Here is a 16,266-nt window from a genome sequence, read left to right as displayed (position 1 = left end):
CCTTCAATTAAAAATAAATTTAAAATTTAAAAAAATTGTAATTATCCTCCAATTAAAAATTTTTAAAAGATAAAAAAAAACAGCAAGCTGATGGTACAAAGGAATGCTGCTGCTAAGTCACTTCAGTCATGTCCGACTCTGTACGACCCCAGAGACGGCAGCCCACCAGGCTCCCCCATCCCTGGGATTCTCCAGGCAAGAACACTGGAGTGGGTTGCCATTTCCTTCTCCAATGCATGAAAGTGAAAAGTGAAAGTGAAGTTGCTCAGTCGTGTCCAACTACTAGCAACCCCATGGACTGCAGCCTACCAGGCTCCTCCGTCCATGGGAGTTTCCAGGCAAGAGTACTGGAGTGGGTTGCCATTGCCTTCTCTGACAAAGGAATGGAGGCTGTGGAAATTCCATCTGGGTGACGGGTAACCCAAGGTATCCAGGTGGCAGTAACAGGGACACCCAGAGCCCAGCATCCATGGTGTCAATAGTGTAAGCTGGGGATTCTGTATACAGCAACAGCAGTGGCGACCTCACCACACAAGTTCTGTTATCATTTGGAGCACTGTTTCTGATTCCATCTCTTGGGCAATTCAGTATCATTTGAATGAATTCTTTATCTACTCAAATTAATAAAATGTAGAACATATTGACTGTAACCAGTATGTTTCCATTAAAATTAAAAGCAAAACAAACAAACAAACAAAAAACCCACAATCTGAAGTCAAGGGTCTAAATCCGGACTCTTGCCCTTTGAGTACAAAATTCTTCCAGCTATTCTCCTTTGGTTAAATATAGTGATCCTGCATTCCCTTGTCTAGGAATGTTCTCAGAGAAAAGTAACTGAAAATTAAGGGATCTGAGAATCTCAAAGCACCCTTGACATTCACACTGAGCATTTTTTAGCTACAGTATAGTTAAAACAATAAACTCCAAAGAAAGTTTTGGCAGTGTGAAGAAGCATAGGGCCCTGGTGTCTAAGAAAATGAGAAGCAAATACTGTTTGTACATTTTCCTCAAACACTAGCAACACAATATGAGCTCATTGAACAACTTGCTTCTGTTCAAGGAAAAAAATTAACAGTTGAATAAAATTGTCCTTATTTGGAAAATCCTGAGATTCTTCATCATTCATATGTCTATATATATATATGCAAAGAAAAATTCTGCACTAATATCCAAATTGGAAACATCACAGAGAGATCTACAGACATGAAATCCAAGGTGAGATAAATTCCCCCAAACAAAGGCATAAGGTGAACTGTATTGGGTATATTTGGTCCAACTTTGGAGTAATTCTGATAGGACCAGAAAAAATAATTATCAGGATCAGAGTTAGTCTGACAGTATCATTATAACCCTTGCTCTTCTCCAGAGACATCCATTCAAATCTCAAAAACTGTTCAGCTCTGGCAACTTTTGGATTTCGGGGTACTTTGGTTTGAGATGCCTAACACAGTATCAGTGAACCAAAGAGAAAGGGGACCTTTTTTCCTCAAGATATCTTTGAGACTTTCAGCACTGTCTGAGTCCAGAGGAGATTCCATTTTCCCTCCTTACCTTTCTAGATCAGTAGTCCTCAGGAGCAACAATACCATGTTGCCCTGGAACAAATCTAACTAGAACCACACTAATTATGATTACTATTTATGTAATTATGTAATTAGAATGGTTACCGGATCAGGCAGGCATGCATGATAAATTTGTTCATATTTGTCTTTCAACTACTTGTGTGAAGTCAAGTGGGCCTTAGGAAGCATCACTATGAACAAAGCTAGTGGAGGTGATGGAATCCCACTTGAGATATTTCAAATCCTGAAAGATGATGCTGAGAAAGTGCTGCATTCAATATGGCAGCAAATGTGGAAAACTCAGCAGTGGCCACAGGACTGGAAAAGGTCAGTTTTCATTCCAATCCCAAAGAAAGGCAATGCCAAAGAATGCTCAAACTACTGCACAATTGCACTCATCTCACACTTAGTAAAAAGTAATGCTTAAAATTCTCCAAGCCAGGCTTCAGCAATACATGAACCGTGAACTTCCAGATGTTCAAGCTGGTTTTAGAAAAGGCAGAGGAACCAGAGATTAAATTGCCAACATCTGCTGGATCATCAAAAAAGCAAGAGAGTTCCAGAAAAACATCTATTTTTGCTTTATTGACTATGCCAAAGCCTTTGAATGTGTGGATCACAATCAACTGTGGAAAATTTTGAAAGAGATGGGCATACCAGACCACCTGACCTGCCTCTTGAAAATCTGTATGCAGGTCAGGAAGCAACAGTTAGAACTGGACATGGAACAACAGACTGGTTCCAAATAGGAAAAGGAGTACGTCAAGGCTGCATATTGTCACCCTGTTTGTTTAACTTATATGCAGAATACATCATGAGAAACGCTGGGCTGGAGGAAGCACGAGCTGGAATCAAGATTGCTGGGAGAAATATCAATAACCAGATATTCAGATGACACCACCCTTATGGCAGAAAGTGAAGAAGAATTAAAGAGCCTCTTGATAGTGAAAGAGGAGAGTGAAAAAGTTGGCTGAAAGCTCAACATTCAGAAAACTAAGATCATGGCATCTGGTCCCATCACTTCATGACAAATAGATGGGGAAACAATGGGAACTGTGGCTGACTTTAGTTTTCTGGGCTCCAAAATCACTGCAGATGGTGATTGCAGCCATGAAATTAAAAGACACTTACTGCTTGGAAGGAAAGTTATGACCAACCTAAATAGCATATTCAAAAGCAGAGACATTGCCAACAAAGGTCCGTCTAGTCAAGGCTATGGTTTTGCCAGTGGTCATGTATGGATGTGAGAGTTGGCTATAAAGAGAGCTGAGCACAGAAGAATTGATGCTTTTGAACTGTAGTGTTGCAGAAGACTTTTGAGAGTCCCTTGGACTGCGAGGAGATCCAACCAGTCCATGCTAAAGGAGATCAGTCCTGGGTGTTCATTGGAAGGATTGATGTTGAAGCTGAAACTCCAATACTTTGGCCACCTGATGCGAAGAGCTGACTCACTTGAAAAGCCCATGATGCTGGGAAAGATTGAGGGCAGGAGGAGAAGGGGATGATAGAGGATGAGATGGTTGTATGGTATTACCAACTCGATGGACATGAGTTTGGGTGGACTCCAGGAGTTGGTGATGGACAGGGAGGCCTGGCGTGCTGCTGTTCATGGGGTCACAAAGAGTTGGACATATCTGAGAGACTAACACTTTCACTTAAGTGCCATTATAGGAAGCTCAGTTGTACTGGGATATCATAAGGTAGAGCCAGAGATGTAAGCAAGACCTGAATTCCCTTTGTACCTAAACATTGATGACTCACACAAATTGTAAAGAACAAACACAAGGGATGGTTCAAGGTTTAGCCACTGCTGGAACAATGGAAAAATGAAGATACATATATGAGAACTGAATATTGAGAACCAAAATGTAGAAGTGTGCCAAAACAGAACAGCAAAAATGTGTGTGTGTGTGATCCCCACCTTAATTGTAGGAGAGTCTTAGGATAATGCCATATATTTGCTTTAGAATCTCATTATTACACTATCTATAGGATATACATACAATACATCCCTTTTGTAAGAAACATCCCCTCAGAAAAACTAGCTCCAGTCCACTGGTACTGTTTTCCTAGAGATACGGGACCAAAAAAAAAAAAAAAAAAAAAAAAAACAGATATTGTTCTAGACAGGCACAAAGTGAGAATCAATTCTGACTATTTCTTTTCCTAGAGTTATTTCATTTTAGAGAGCATCTAACTAAAACCCTTTCTGATATAAATGAAAAAGCATTTCTTTGAGACACAAGACTAGAAAATGATACACATCAGTCTGTATTCTGTGACATGCTGCTAATCCTCTGAGAATTAAATAACCTCTGTTTCAGTTATATAAATGTTTAATTTTTTCATCTTTAGTCTTAGGTTGCTTGGAAAGTATATTATCTCTGCGGATGTCACCACTCACCAATTAGGGAAGGCAGCAGCTCACAATTGGTAGTGACTTACGTATATTATAGACTTTGACACTTGGATCTGCTGGGAAAGGGATGGATTAAACAATCTAATAGAATCTACAGTGACAAACTTTTTCTCCACAGAAAACATTTTGTTTTGTGGATCATGCATTTTTTTTTCCTTTGGTTTCATTTACAAGACCAAAACAAAGCCATTTAATGATGTATACAGTGAAATGAAACAGTTGAAGACCAGCATGTAATCACCATATTTTGTTTTCTCATCTTTAAGTCTTTTAGCAGCAGGGCTTCCAGCTGAGCTTGCGTCTAGCTACTCTCAAGACATAGCCAAGCATTCTGAAGCTTCACTGAGCCTAAACACCAAGCTGAATTCATAGTTCTTAATTGAAAAAGACAGGCTGTTTGCCTAGCATGTTTGCATCAGTAAAACATTGAAAATGACATTTGTGCCCAAGTCCATCTGAACATTCTGCCTTAGCTGAACCCTGCTAATGTTTTTATACCCTGGTTTATGCTTGGAACAGTTTTAAATAGCTTCTCTTGCTAAAGCATGTGTGCTAGATTCCCAAAAATAGACTCTTCTTCATACATGAGGATGTCATTCCTGACACGTGCTTTGAGGCATTTTTGACATGCACAGAATGTTACATTAAGTTTTCTTACTCTGGTGTCTCCTATGACCAGTGGATTGCATTTGCCTGGTAGCTAGAGGGATTTGGTGGCATCACCATCTCATAGACAAAGTAGGAAGTTTTGTACTCTGTCTCCTCAGTAAAGAGTATGCAATATGTAGTCAGAGAAGAGTCTCCTTCTGGGTAAAGCTAACTAGCCTGATATGGAAATAAAACTCACCCCTTTGGTGTCCTAAGTGCTGTGTTCTCTGCAACTCAACTGATCAGTTGAATTCATGTACTAAATCAAAAAGAGGCATTTTTCCTGGTGAGAAGGCATCTCTTCATTTCCTACGTTTGTGATGCAGTTATGATTGACAAGTGTGTATGCAATATGCATAAGTAGTCAGCTTTTTAAGTGCTTAAACGTTTATATGATCATAGTGAATCCACTCATAGAGGGCAAAGAAGAGTCTGGACAGGTGTCAGGACATCTCAAAACCCTTTAGGTGCTACTGAGGCATGAGCATAATACACACCTTCAACATATACTCATTACAGTAAAGAACAGTACAGGAGTACAGTGAGCCTCTAAACATCCTGAGTTCTTTGGAATCTGTGGTTGCAACTTATAGCCAATCAGTCCTTACCATGCTCAGGCATCTGAGATCCCATGGAGGTCACACTGGTGTTCAGCACCTCATTGACAGCAGTGTCACAATACAGGCTCCGCTGGATATCATGTTCACTGTCAGTCTGGTCGCTCTCCTCATGGCCGCTATCCTTTAGGCTGTTGCCCTCTAAGTCCTTGAAGGTGGAGCTGCTGGGTTGAAGAAAGAATGATAATTTATAACTGTGACAGATCTGATTTTTAAAAATCTTTCAGAGCCAGGATGATGTCAGCTCTGTGATGAGGCCAACAGCGACTGGATGGCCCAACAGGGCAGGACAAAGAAAACTTTCTGTTTAAAGATCATGGAACTTAACACTGTAGAGAGGTTCTCACTATTGGATGCTGATGAAGCTAATCACTTTCATTCACTTATCTTCAGGGCATCACTACAGGCAAGGCAGAAGGAACTACAATTCTGAAACAACCACCTGCAAAAAATATCATTATTTCAGAAGGTTTTTCCTCTTATGCAATCAAAGTAAAATAATAACAGCTAAAGTTTACTGAGGGATTACTGTGCATGAGGCACTGTTCTAAGTGCTTGATATGAGTTCACTTTTTAAAATAATCACAACTCTATAAAATAAAGGTGCTATTAATATTCACATTTCATGAAAAAAAGAGGCACACATAAGTTGAATAACTTGTCCAAGGTCACACAGCTGGTTAAAATGTAGCAGATTTAAGACCAAACCCAGGCGGTCTGACTCCAGAGCCTGGCCCCTTAACCCCTATTTATACTGCCTCTCCAAAGATGTCTACTAAGCAACTGTGAAAATGAAAGTGGCAGAAATTGACTTAATGTAATTCAAATAGAAAGGGTTATCAGGATCAGAGAACTTGGGTCAGATTTAACTGAGTGAGGCTGAAGGACAGAGTCAAAGCAAAAAAGGAGAGGTAGGAGCTGAGAAGAGAGCCTTGGTACATGGAAAGTAAGACGAAAGTGAGAACCAGAGGAAACAGCGAGTGCAGTTATGCTAAGAACATGGCAACCTGCAGCTCAAGACTTTGTGGGTAAATTTTTCTTGCACTTAGTAAATCAATCCACCATTCCATGCACTAACCATATTACCCAAGAACCCCACTGCAGCTGCTGCTGCTGCTAAGCACCTCAGTCGTGTCCATCTCTGTGCAACCCCATGGACTGCAGCCTACCAGGCTTCTCCATCCATGGGATTTTCCAGGCAAGAGTACTGGAGTGGGTTGCCATTGCCTTCTCCGCAAGAACCCCACACCATTTCTCAAAAGATAGAGACTAATACATCAGGTACATCCATAGAGGCCTCATCTTCTCTAATACTTTGTATGTCCTGACAGAATGTGCAGCTGTGATGCACCATGGACTATAAATTAGGCATCTGAAATACCTAGTGAATGGTGAATCCATTCCCTAGTCAGTAAGGAAGCAGCAAAGGCATACTCAAGAAAATGTGTTGTTGTCTCAACAAGGGAGAGCAGCATGCTTGTGAATTAGGACAAGTCCCAACAGACCTACTGTACTTCTGAAAGGGGAGCCCTGTGGAGATGACACTGCAAACTCACTTGATCTGCTCAACCTTGAACATCCACAGGCCTGACTCTCTGAGGCTTTGATAAGAACACTAAGTACATATGATGAAGAGCTATGCCATGGACACAATGCCTACATTGTCATTCTCCACACTGGTCAAAAGGAATGACAGCAGATTTTTAACATATGACCAACCTAGATGTAGAATGTTTGCTGCCCTGAATATGAAAAGGAAAAGATCAAAAGGGCAGTAACGGGAAAGCCATAATTATCAGAAAATGAAGGGCAAAAGGGGGTGAAGCACTGACCTATTTGCTAATTATTTTCAGAAAGAATAAATGAGCATCAACTGTATTAAAACTAAAATCACTCAATAGGCCAACTCACTCAGCTCCTTCAAATTCTGTCATGTAGCTACTCAGCCCTGTGGACCCACCAGGATGCAGTTCTATTCAAAAACCAATCATCCTATGAGTTTTTATGGTCATTAACAGCAATTGGAAACACATACTTTAAAGTGTGTCACTATCTCTAGCTTCATGGCACAGATTTTGAGGCTTCCTATAAGTACTAATTCCACAGAATGAACAGATTCAAAGTTCGCTTTTTAGAAAAAAACTCTGGTCCTGTTCACATGCACCCCTGCACCTCAGGAGAAAGGAAATGACCTGCCTAGATGGTCTTACTGGCTCCTACATTTTTATAACAAATAATTTTTGACCTACATTCATTCCTGCTATCTGAAGCATGTGAAAATTTCTTTAGTTCACAATGCACGATTGTTACCTTAAACCACAGAATTCAACTCTGACTTGACTGCATTTCAACAGTTGCTAAAACTTGCTTGAGATAGATGATGGTGAGGGGTATAAAATAAGGACAATGTAATTAACCATTCTTTTAGAACAAGGTTCCCAACCTTGGCACTACTGACACTGTATAAGTCTGTTGGTGGGAGGAGGCAGGTGTTCTGTCCATTATAAGATGTTTAGCAGCATCTCTGGCCTCTATGTACTAGATGCCAGTCATGCCTCTCCCAGAAGGCACAACCAGAAATGTCTCCAGACATTGCCAAATAACTCCCAGTTGAGAACCACTGCTCTAGGTTCTTTAAACTCTATTCCTGTAACATGTTATATTTCCTGACTGTAGTACAAAGAGCATTGAACTTGGAGTCATCAGAACAAGTGATAATCCTTAGTCTGCCACTTCATCTATGGGAACCTGGGCCTGATAGCTAATATCTCTGTGCCTTGATTTCCTTGTCTGTAAAATGCATCTGCTGGGAATTCCTTGGTGGTCCAGTGGTTAGGATTCCATACTTTTACTTCCAAGGGCCTGGGTTCAATCCCTTCTCAGGGAACTAAGCACATGATTATTAATCAACTATACTCCAATTTTCAACCAAAAAAAATAATGAAAAATTAAACCCTAGAAAAATGCATTTGCTAAAACCTCCTTTACAAAGCCATTTTGAAGACTTCATCAAATACTTCACATGAAGTACCAGTTATACACAAATGCTCAATAAATGGTTATTGCTTAATATGATCATTACTCCCATATATGGTAATGATTTCATTGACTTACAACTAAATATTATGTACATAGTTTTTTTTTTTAATTGGAAGCTAATCACTTTACAATATTGTAGTGGTTTTGCCATGCATTGACATGAATCAGCCATGGGTGTACATGTGTTACTCCTCCTGAACCCCCTTCCCACTTCCCTCCCCATACCATCCTTCTGGGTCATCCCAGTGCACCAGCCCCAAGCATCCTGTCTCATGCATCAAACCTGGACTGGTGATCTGTTTCACATATGATAATATACATGTTTCAATGCTATTCTCTCATATCATCCCACCCTCGCCTTCTCCCACAGGGTCCAAAAGACTGTTTTATACATCTGTGTCTCTTTTTCTGTCTCGCATATAGGGTTCTCGTTACCATCTTTCTAAATTCCATATATATGCATTAGTATACTGTATTGGTGTTTTTCTTTCTGCTTACTTCACTCTGTATAATAAGCTCCAGTTTCATCCACCTCATTAGAACTGATTCAAATGTATTATTTTTCATGGCTGAATAATATTCCATTGTGTATATGTACTACAGCTTTCTTGTCCATTCATCTGCTGATGGACATCTAGGTTGCTTCTATGTCCTGGCTATTATAAACAGTGCTATGATGAACAATGGGGTACACAAGTCTCTTTCAATTCTGGTTTCTTCAGTGTGTATGCCCAGCAGTGGGATTGCTGGGTAATATGGCAGTTCTATTTCCAGTTTTTTAAGGAATCTCTACACTGTTCTCCATAGTGGCTTTTCTAATTTGCATTCCCACCAACAGTGTAAGAGGGTTGCCTTTTCTCCACACCCTCTCCAGCATTTATTGTTTGTAGATTTTTGGATAGCAGCCATTCTGACCGGCGTGAGATGGTACCGCATTGTGGTTTTGATTTGCATTTCTCTGATAATGAGTCATGTTGAACATCTTTTCATATGTTTGTTAGCCATCTGTATGTCTTCATTGGAGAAATGTACATAGTCTTTTTATAGGATTGATATAGGAAATGCATATATAAAGAATGCTTCTATGTCTTCTATAAACTATAGTCAGACATTGTCCACTACATCAATTTCTTCTAAAATTAAGGGGCAGGAAAAGAAATTATATCCAATGGGTATCCTTCCTTTATTGAAAAATGAGAATGACATGCTCGGGTATACTTACTCTGTCTTGGCTTCTCAAAAGCTTCAAGGAAAATATAATGTTTAATTGCAGTGAGTTAGATGCCAGGGATCTCTATTTTGCTTTTCCTAATTGGTTTTGGCTCTATCTTTTAAAATTTTGATAATCATTTAGCGATCTCTTCAAGAAAATTAGAGATACCAAGGGAACATTTCATGCAAAGATGGGCTCAATAAAAGACAGAAATGGTATGGACCTAACAGAAGCAGAAGATATTAAGAAAAGGTGGCAAGAATACACAGAAGAACTGTACAAAAAAGATCTTCACAACCCAGATAATCACGATGGTGTGATCACTCATCTAGAGCCAGACATCCTGGAATGTGAAGTCAAATGGGCCTTAGAAAGCATTACTATGAACAAAGCTAGCAGAGGTGATGGAATTCCAGTTGAGCTATTTCAAATCCTGAAAGATGATGCTGTGAAAGTGCTGCACTCAATATGCCAGCAAATTTGGAAAACTCAGCAGTGGCCACAGGACTGGAAAAGGTCAGTTTTCATTCCAATCCCAAAGACAGGTAATGCCAAAGAATGCTCAAACTACCGCACAATTGCACTCATCTCACATGTTAGTAAAGTAATGCTCAAAATTTTCCAAGCCAGGCTTCAGCAATACGTGAACCATGAACTTCCTGATGTTCAAGCTGGTTTTAGAAAAGGCAGAGGAACCACAGATCAAATTGCCAACATCCTCTGGATCATGGAAAAAGCAAGAGAGTTCCAGAAAACATCTATTTCTGCTTTATTGACTATGCCAAAGCCTTTGACTGTGTGGATCACAATAAACTGTGGGAAATTCTTCAAGACATGGGAATACCAGACCACCTGACCTGCCTCTGAGAAATCTGTATGCAGGTCAGGAAGCAACAGTTAGAACTGGACATGGAACAACAGACTGGTTCCAAATAGGAAAAGGAATACGTCAAGGCTGTATATTGTCACCCTGCTTATTTAACTTATATGCAGAGTATATCATGAGAAATGCTGGACTGGAAGAAACACAAGCTGGAATCAAAATTGCCAGGAGAAATATCAATAACCTCAGATATGCAGATGACACCACCCTTATGGCAGAAAGTGAAGAGGAACAAAAAAGCCTCTTGATGAAAGTGAAAGTGGAGAGTGAAAAAGTTGGCTTAAAGCTCAACATTCAGAAAACAAAGATCATGGCATCTGGTCCCATCACTTCATGGCAAATAGATGGGGAAACAGTGGAAACAGGGTCAGACTTTCTTTTTTGGGGCTCCAAAATCACTGCAGATGGTGACTGCATCCATGAAATTAAAAGACGCTTACTCCTTGGAAGGAAAGTTATGACCAACCTAGATAGCCTACTGAAAAGCAGAGACATTACTTTGCCAACAAAGGTCCCTCTAGTCAAGGCTATGGTTTTTCCTGTGGTCATGTATGGATGTGAGAGTTGGACTGTGAAGAAGGCTGAGCGCCGAAGAATTGATGCTTTTGAACTGTGGTCTTGGAGAAGACTCTTGAGAGTCCCTTGGACTGCAAGGAGATCCATCCAGTCCATTCTGAAGGAGATCAGCCCTGGGATTTCTTTGGAAGGAATGATGCTAAAGCTGAAACTCCAGTACTTTGGCCACCTCATGCGAAGAGTTGACTCATTGGAAAAGACTCTGATGCTGGGAGGGACTGGGGGCAGGAGGAGAAGGGGACGACAGAGGATGAGATGGCTGGATGGCATCACTGACTCGATGGACATGAGTCTGGGTGAACCCCGGGAGTTGGTGATGGACAGGGAGGCCTGGTGTGCTGCAATTCATGGGGTCACAATGAGTCGGACATGACTGAGCGACTGAACTGAACTGAACTGAAGTATTATAAACCACATTGGAGCTTTTGGCTTTTTATAGGAAGGAAAGAAATAACAAAATAGTGAAGAATTGGCTACTTGGACTTAAAGGACTGGTAATTTGAGAATGAGAAGTCATATGTTCTCTAAAGAAAAAGCAAAGTATATTAACCCCCTCCGCCAAAGCTTAAAATAGTTAACTTGTATAAAGAACAGTTTGCCCATCTGACAAACTAAGTGCCACTTACTCTCATCCTGTAAGGACATTTAGTGGCTTAATGAATGGATTTCTGCAAGGCAGTTTAAGATTCAGTAAGTAAGATGCTGCAAATTGTAAAACAGCCTGGTAAATGGCCACTCACCCAAAACAAATAACAATTTATGCCAGGCATAAAAAAATACTGATTGCACTTGCTTTACTACCTGTGTACCTCTTGGGAGATGAAAGACTTATAAAGCAACTTTTGTGGGACAATAAATTAGGGTCCTTTTTGCAATGGTATTGTAAATACAGATGTTTCTATTACTTGTTCTGGTGAGTAACAGAGGAACAAGTTTGAAAAAATTTGGAATAAGATTCTGTACATAAGACTCAGAGAATACTTGATGAATGAACATTACTAACATTCTGACCCATATTTACACTCCAAAATATTAGAAATCTTTCCAAAGAACAGAAAAATCTGAAAGGAGAGAACCTTTCTAGTAGGTAACACCACATACCCAGGAAATAGCTTCTGAGAATAAGAATGGACTAAAAGTCAAAAGAGTAGGGTAACTATATTAAGAAACATAAGATCCTAGAGTGGTTCTTTGGAGAAGGAAATGGCACCCCACTCCAGTACTCTTGCCTGGAAAATCCCATGGATGGAGGAGCCTGGAAGGCTGCAGCCCATGGGGTCGCTAAGAGTCAAACACGACTGAGCGCCTTCACTTTCACTTTTCACTTTCATGCATTGGAGAAGGAAATGGCAACCCACTCCAGTGTTCTTCCCTGGAGAATCCCAGGGATGGGGGAGCCTGGTGGGCTGCCGCCTATGGGATCACACAGAGTCGGACACGATTGAAGCGACTTAGCAGCAGCAGCAGCAGCAGCAGAGTGGTTCTTGGATCACCTGTATCACAATCACCTTGGGAACCTGTGAAAACTGGAGATTCTCTAGGGATGGTGCTAGAGCCTGCATTTAACAAGCCTCCCAGGTGATTCTAATGCACATAAAAGGCCAGAAATTGTCGGTATAAAGGAATGTTTAATGCTAGTTTTCAATGGAAAAATGCTGAGTTTTTTTTAAACTTTTTTCATCCATTCGTTCAATAGACATGTACCAGCATTTGTTATAGACAAGGCATCATACCAGGTGCTGCAAAACCCCAGGACAATTCAGGTGGAAAAGGAAAGCACTCTGTATGGTTTAGGAGCCAATGCTCATTTTCTTTTCCACTCTGCTTCAGAGCCATGTTCATTTCCTGCTTTATTTTCTTTGAGCTACAGCCCCATGCCCTGCTTGATATTGCTCAAAAGCACTGCAGGAATGGGTATCAGACAGCAGTACAGAAAACTGGCATGAGGAAAGACAGTGTTGCAGCAAGGGCAATGTCCCACTGCTGGCTTTCCTTGCTCTGAGATGATAGCAAGACAACAAACATAGCAGGAAGGAAATTCATCCAGAAAAAATTCTGAACTGTCTTGGCTTGTTAATCTGGGACTCTGACATAAACCTTGGGTATACCTACAGGTTACAGATGACGTTCTGGAAAAAAAAAATACTACAGAAATAAATCACTAGATTACTCAGTGCAGAAGATAATGGGGCAATATGCTATATATCTTCCATTACACTTCCTGATCTACTCCTCACCCTTCTGAACCTTAATTTGTGCTAGGAGAAACCCTGTTGCCTTCTGGCTTTCTGTTGGTTTACCTCAGGTAGAGAGATGAGAGAGAGAAAAGGAAGCCTGCGCGTAAGACAGTTAATAAGCCCTGGAGAATGCCAAAAAGCAGGCTCTAAGAAGAATCCTTGGGTGGGTAGAAAGTGAACAGAAGAAGAAAAAAAAGGATAGGAAAAGAAATTCTCAAAGTTGGCCTGAAATTGGATTGGCATTTAAAGAAACAAGAACTTGATAATAAAATTAAGACTGATTATCAGATTGAGAATTTTCTGGCCAGGATATTTCCCATGCATGTAAGTGGATCCTCAAGAAACCACATACCATGAAACACCTTTCAAACATCACTGTGAGGTATGTGAACACAGTTTGTGTGGTTTTATCATCTGATGTTAATTACTACTCTCTTAACACTTTCCATACATTTTACATTTAAAATAGTTAGTCCCCCTCAAAAAGCATAGCACACAAGATTCCCTGTGTCTTTCCAGGTATTGTGCTTTGTCTAAATTCAACTGATCCCATAAATTCCAAGACCTTTGTAGTTTTCCAAAGCTCTCAGGGTTCCAAAAACAGAACCTGGCAAAAATGCTTGTGTCCCTGAGCTTTCCTCTTTAACCAAGGTGATCCCTGATTGGAAAAAAAAAAAAAAAAAGCACTATCTTTGATCTCAGGGAACATCAGGAGATTTTTCCACTGAGAGCCTATTAATTCCACATTGTACCTTTTGTGTGTGCATGTGTGTAAATAAAAACATATAATTAATCAAAATCAGAAGTTCTAGTAAGTCCAAAAGCTGCTAAAGAAATACATGTGTCCCAAAAGCTAAATGTGTGAACATAAGTTTTCATCTCATCAGTTTGCCTTGTGCATTGGATATTCAGGTCTGACCTAAGATGAGGGTTCCCAAGAGTCTTAGCCTTCTGCCATGCTATGAAAATCAGGTTCATGCTACGAGTTTAACCCGGTCATAGAATTTCCAGGTACCCAGAGCTAGCCCAAGGGGCCTGTGAGGATAGGTAACTCACTGTTTTTATCAGAAGTCTGAAAAAAGGAGCTTTGAAATAACAGTTCTGAAGCAGAAAAGAAAGCAAATTTCTGCTGCAATTACTCTAATCAGTGTACAAAAAGAGGGCTTTTATCCTTCCTAATAAATCAGTTGAATAATTTTGATTTCCTCACCTTTTGATTTATTCTGTGGGCCAAGAAAATATTCAAAATGGATCCTTCCCAATCCCTCAAAAAATTCCAAACAATGCTATGACTGTTAATACTGGGCTATCCATTTTCACATAATTAACAATTATCACTTAAGGTCACAAGTGGTTCCAGACCGATACAGATACGCCTAGCATGTTAGCAGGCATTACTGCAGCATCGTGAATTAAATTAGATCTGAATTAAAGTTGTTTCTATAACAAACTAGTTTATTCCTCAAATCCTACCCTTCTGGTGATATAAATTTATGGGATTAGAGCCAGCAAAATAATAGAATTTTCAGATCTTGTCTACTGCAGCTCTAACATACCCTGCTTGCTTCTCTATTTCATTTCTATTAACAATCACATACAGAGTTCAATTTTAGCTACAGAATAACCTCTGGACCATTTAAGAGGACAATTGCATCAAACAGTAAGAAAGGCATCATCTGAATGGTCAGTACCAGTTTTTCTGCACAAATTCTCTGCTTAGAGGACTCCCTAAACCCCTCATCTTGCCTGCCTTGGGCACCTTGGTGACCACTGCACCAGATGGAATCTTCCTTCCTGAAATTTTCCTGCCCTGGAATCTTCCAGGCAGTATTCAGCTCTGTATCCACATACATTGTGTCTCCATGAATAACTGGGTTATGAGCAACCATTCACACAAATCTCAACTTTGAATGCTTCACTTGAAATACCTATTTTAAGATTTATTGTATTAGCAAGTATATTATCTTTCCCTCTCTCATCTATAAAGTTTTTTAAAGATAAGAAATTAGTTTATCTGTCATTAAAATAGCCTTAAAATTATTTCAAAGTTGCCAAAATAACAGCCATCAACCATCTTAAAATTCAATAGAAGATACACAGGAGAAAATTTTAATATTAGATTTCTAAATTATCAAATCAATTTTATTTTAATATGACCACAATTTAAATTTAATTATTTCTGTATACAGTTACATAAACATGATAAAATGCCAACAGTGATTTTGGGTGGTGGAACTACCAGTGATTTTTATTTAGTTTTTTTTTAATGCTTTTCTGAATTTTCCTAATTTCCTACAATAAGCAGACAAGCATTTTCACTTTAAAATCTGAAAAGGCATCATTTAAAAATATTTTCATGCTTTTTGTATTAAATTGAGCTTAATTGTAGAAATAGGCAAGCAAACCAACATACCTTTTGATTAAATGGGCTCGGCTGTTCACGTAGTTGGAGTCAAAGGAATAATTTTCAGTCTGCAATGGGGAAAGAAAAGATTAAAAATGTTATGGAGGTGATTCATGAATAGAGTCAAACTGTCCTACTTAGGAGGAATTTTTCTACTGAGCAAGAGGCAATGAATGAATCAGAAACTATAGCCATAGTAGGGCAACACCCTGACGAATACCTGCCACCTCCCTGGGGCCCTGGGGGCTCTGTGGAGGCAGGCCCCTGAACAGAGGAAGATGACACAAACATCCCCTAGAATACACCTGACTACTGACCATGCAACCACTTAGGGAAGATACAGCATGACCCAAACTCTTTACAGAAACTAATTGCTTCCCATTCCCCAGTGGACACAATTCTGTACCCATCAAATTGACTGGAAGTTCAAAGGTATTTTTATTAGTAGTAGATAATTAACACATTAAAATATTTATTCCACAGATATATAAATGCAGGCAAGGTAATCCTCCACTGTGGATTTAAACTCTGCACTTCCCTTTGTTTTAAGACATTTTGCTCAGCACTGGTTATATAGGGAGGCCTTCATTTTATCACAGATATAGAGGCAAACAAGTATTACACCTAAAACGGGGTGAAAAGCAGTCCACAGTGGGTGCCAAATCCTT

At 39.8% G+C, this 16,266-nt stretch overlaps 1 protein-coding gene across 3 annotated transcripts in view; it reads right to left on the bottom strand.

Annotated features, from left to right (window-relative positions):
- PCDH19 (protocadherin 19) overlaps nucleotides 1-16,266 on the bottom strand; it is a 133,697-nt gene that overhangs the window by 56,056 nt on the left and 61,375 nt on the right. For 2 of the 3 annotated variants that reach the window (XM_006075603.4, XM_006075602.4), the window contains 2 exons: nucleotides 15,608-15,666; nucleotides 5,238-5,410 (listed from right to left, as the gene is read on the bottom strand). In XM_006075603.4, coding sequence (XP_006075665.1) covers nucleotides 5,238-5,410; nucleotides 15,608-15,666 — 232 coding nt within the window. The remainder of the gene's footprint in view (nucleotides 1-5,237; nucleotides 5,411-15,607; nucleotides 15,667-16,266) is intronic. The other variant, XM_006075604.4, reaches the window with a different exon arrangement.

This window comes from Bubalus bubalis, chromosome X, assembly GCF_019923935.1.
Source record: "Bubalus bubalis isolate 160015118507 breed Murrah chromosome X, NDDB_SH_1, whole genome shotgun sequence".
Classification (NCBI taxonomy): domain Eukaryota; kingdom Metazoa; phylum Chordata; class Mammalia; order Artiodactyla; family Bovidae; genus Bubalus; species Bubalus bubalis.
The sequence above is the reverse complement of the archived record's forward strand: the minus strand, read 5'-3'. Positions and strand labels throughout refer to the sequence as shown.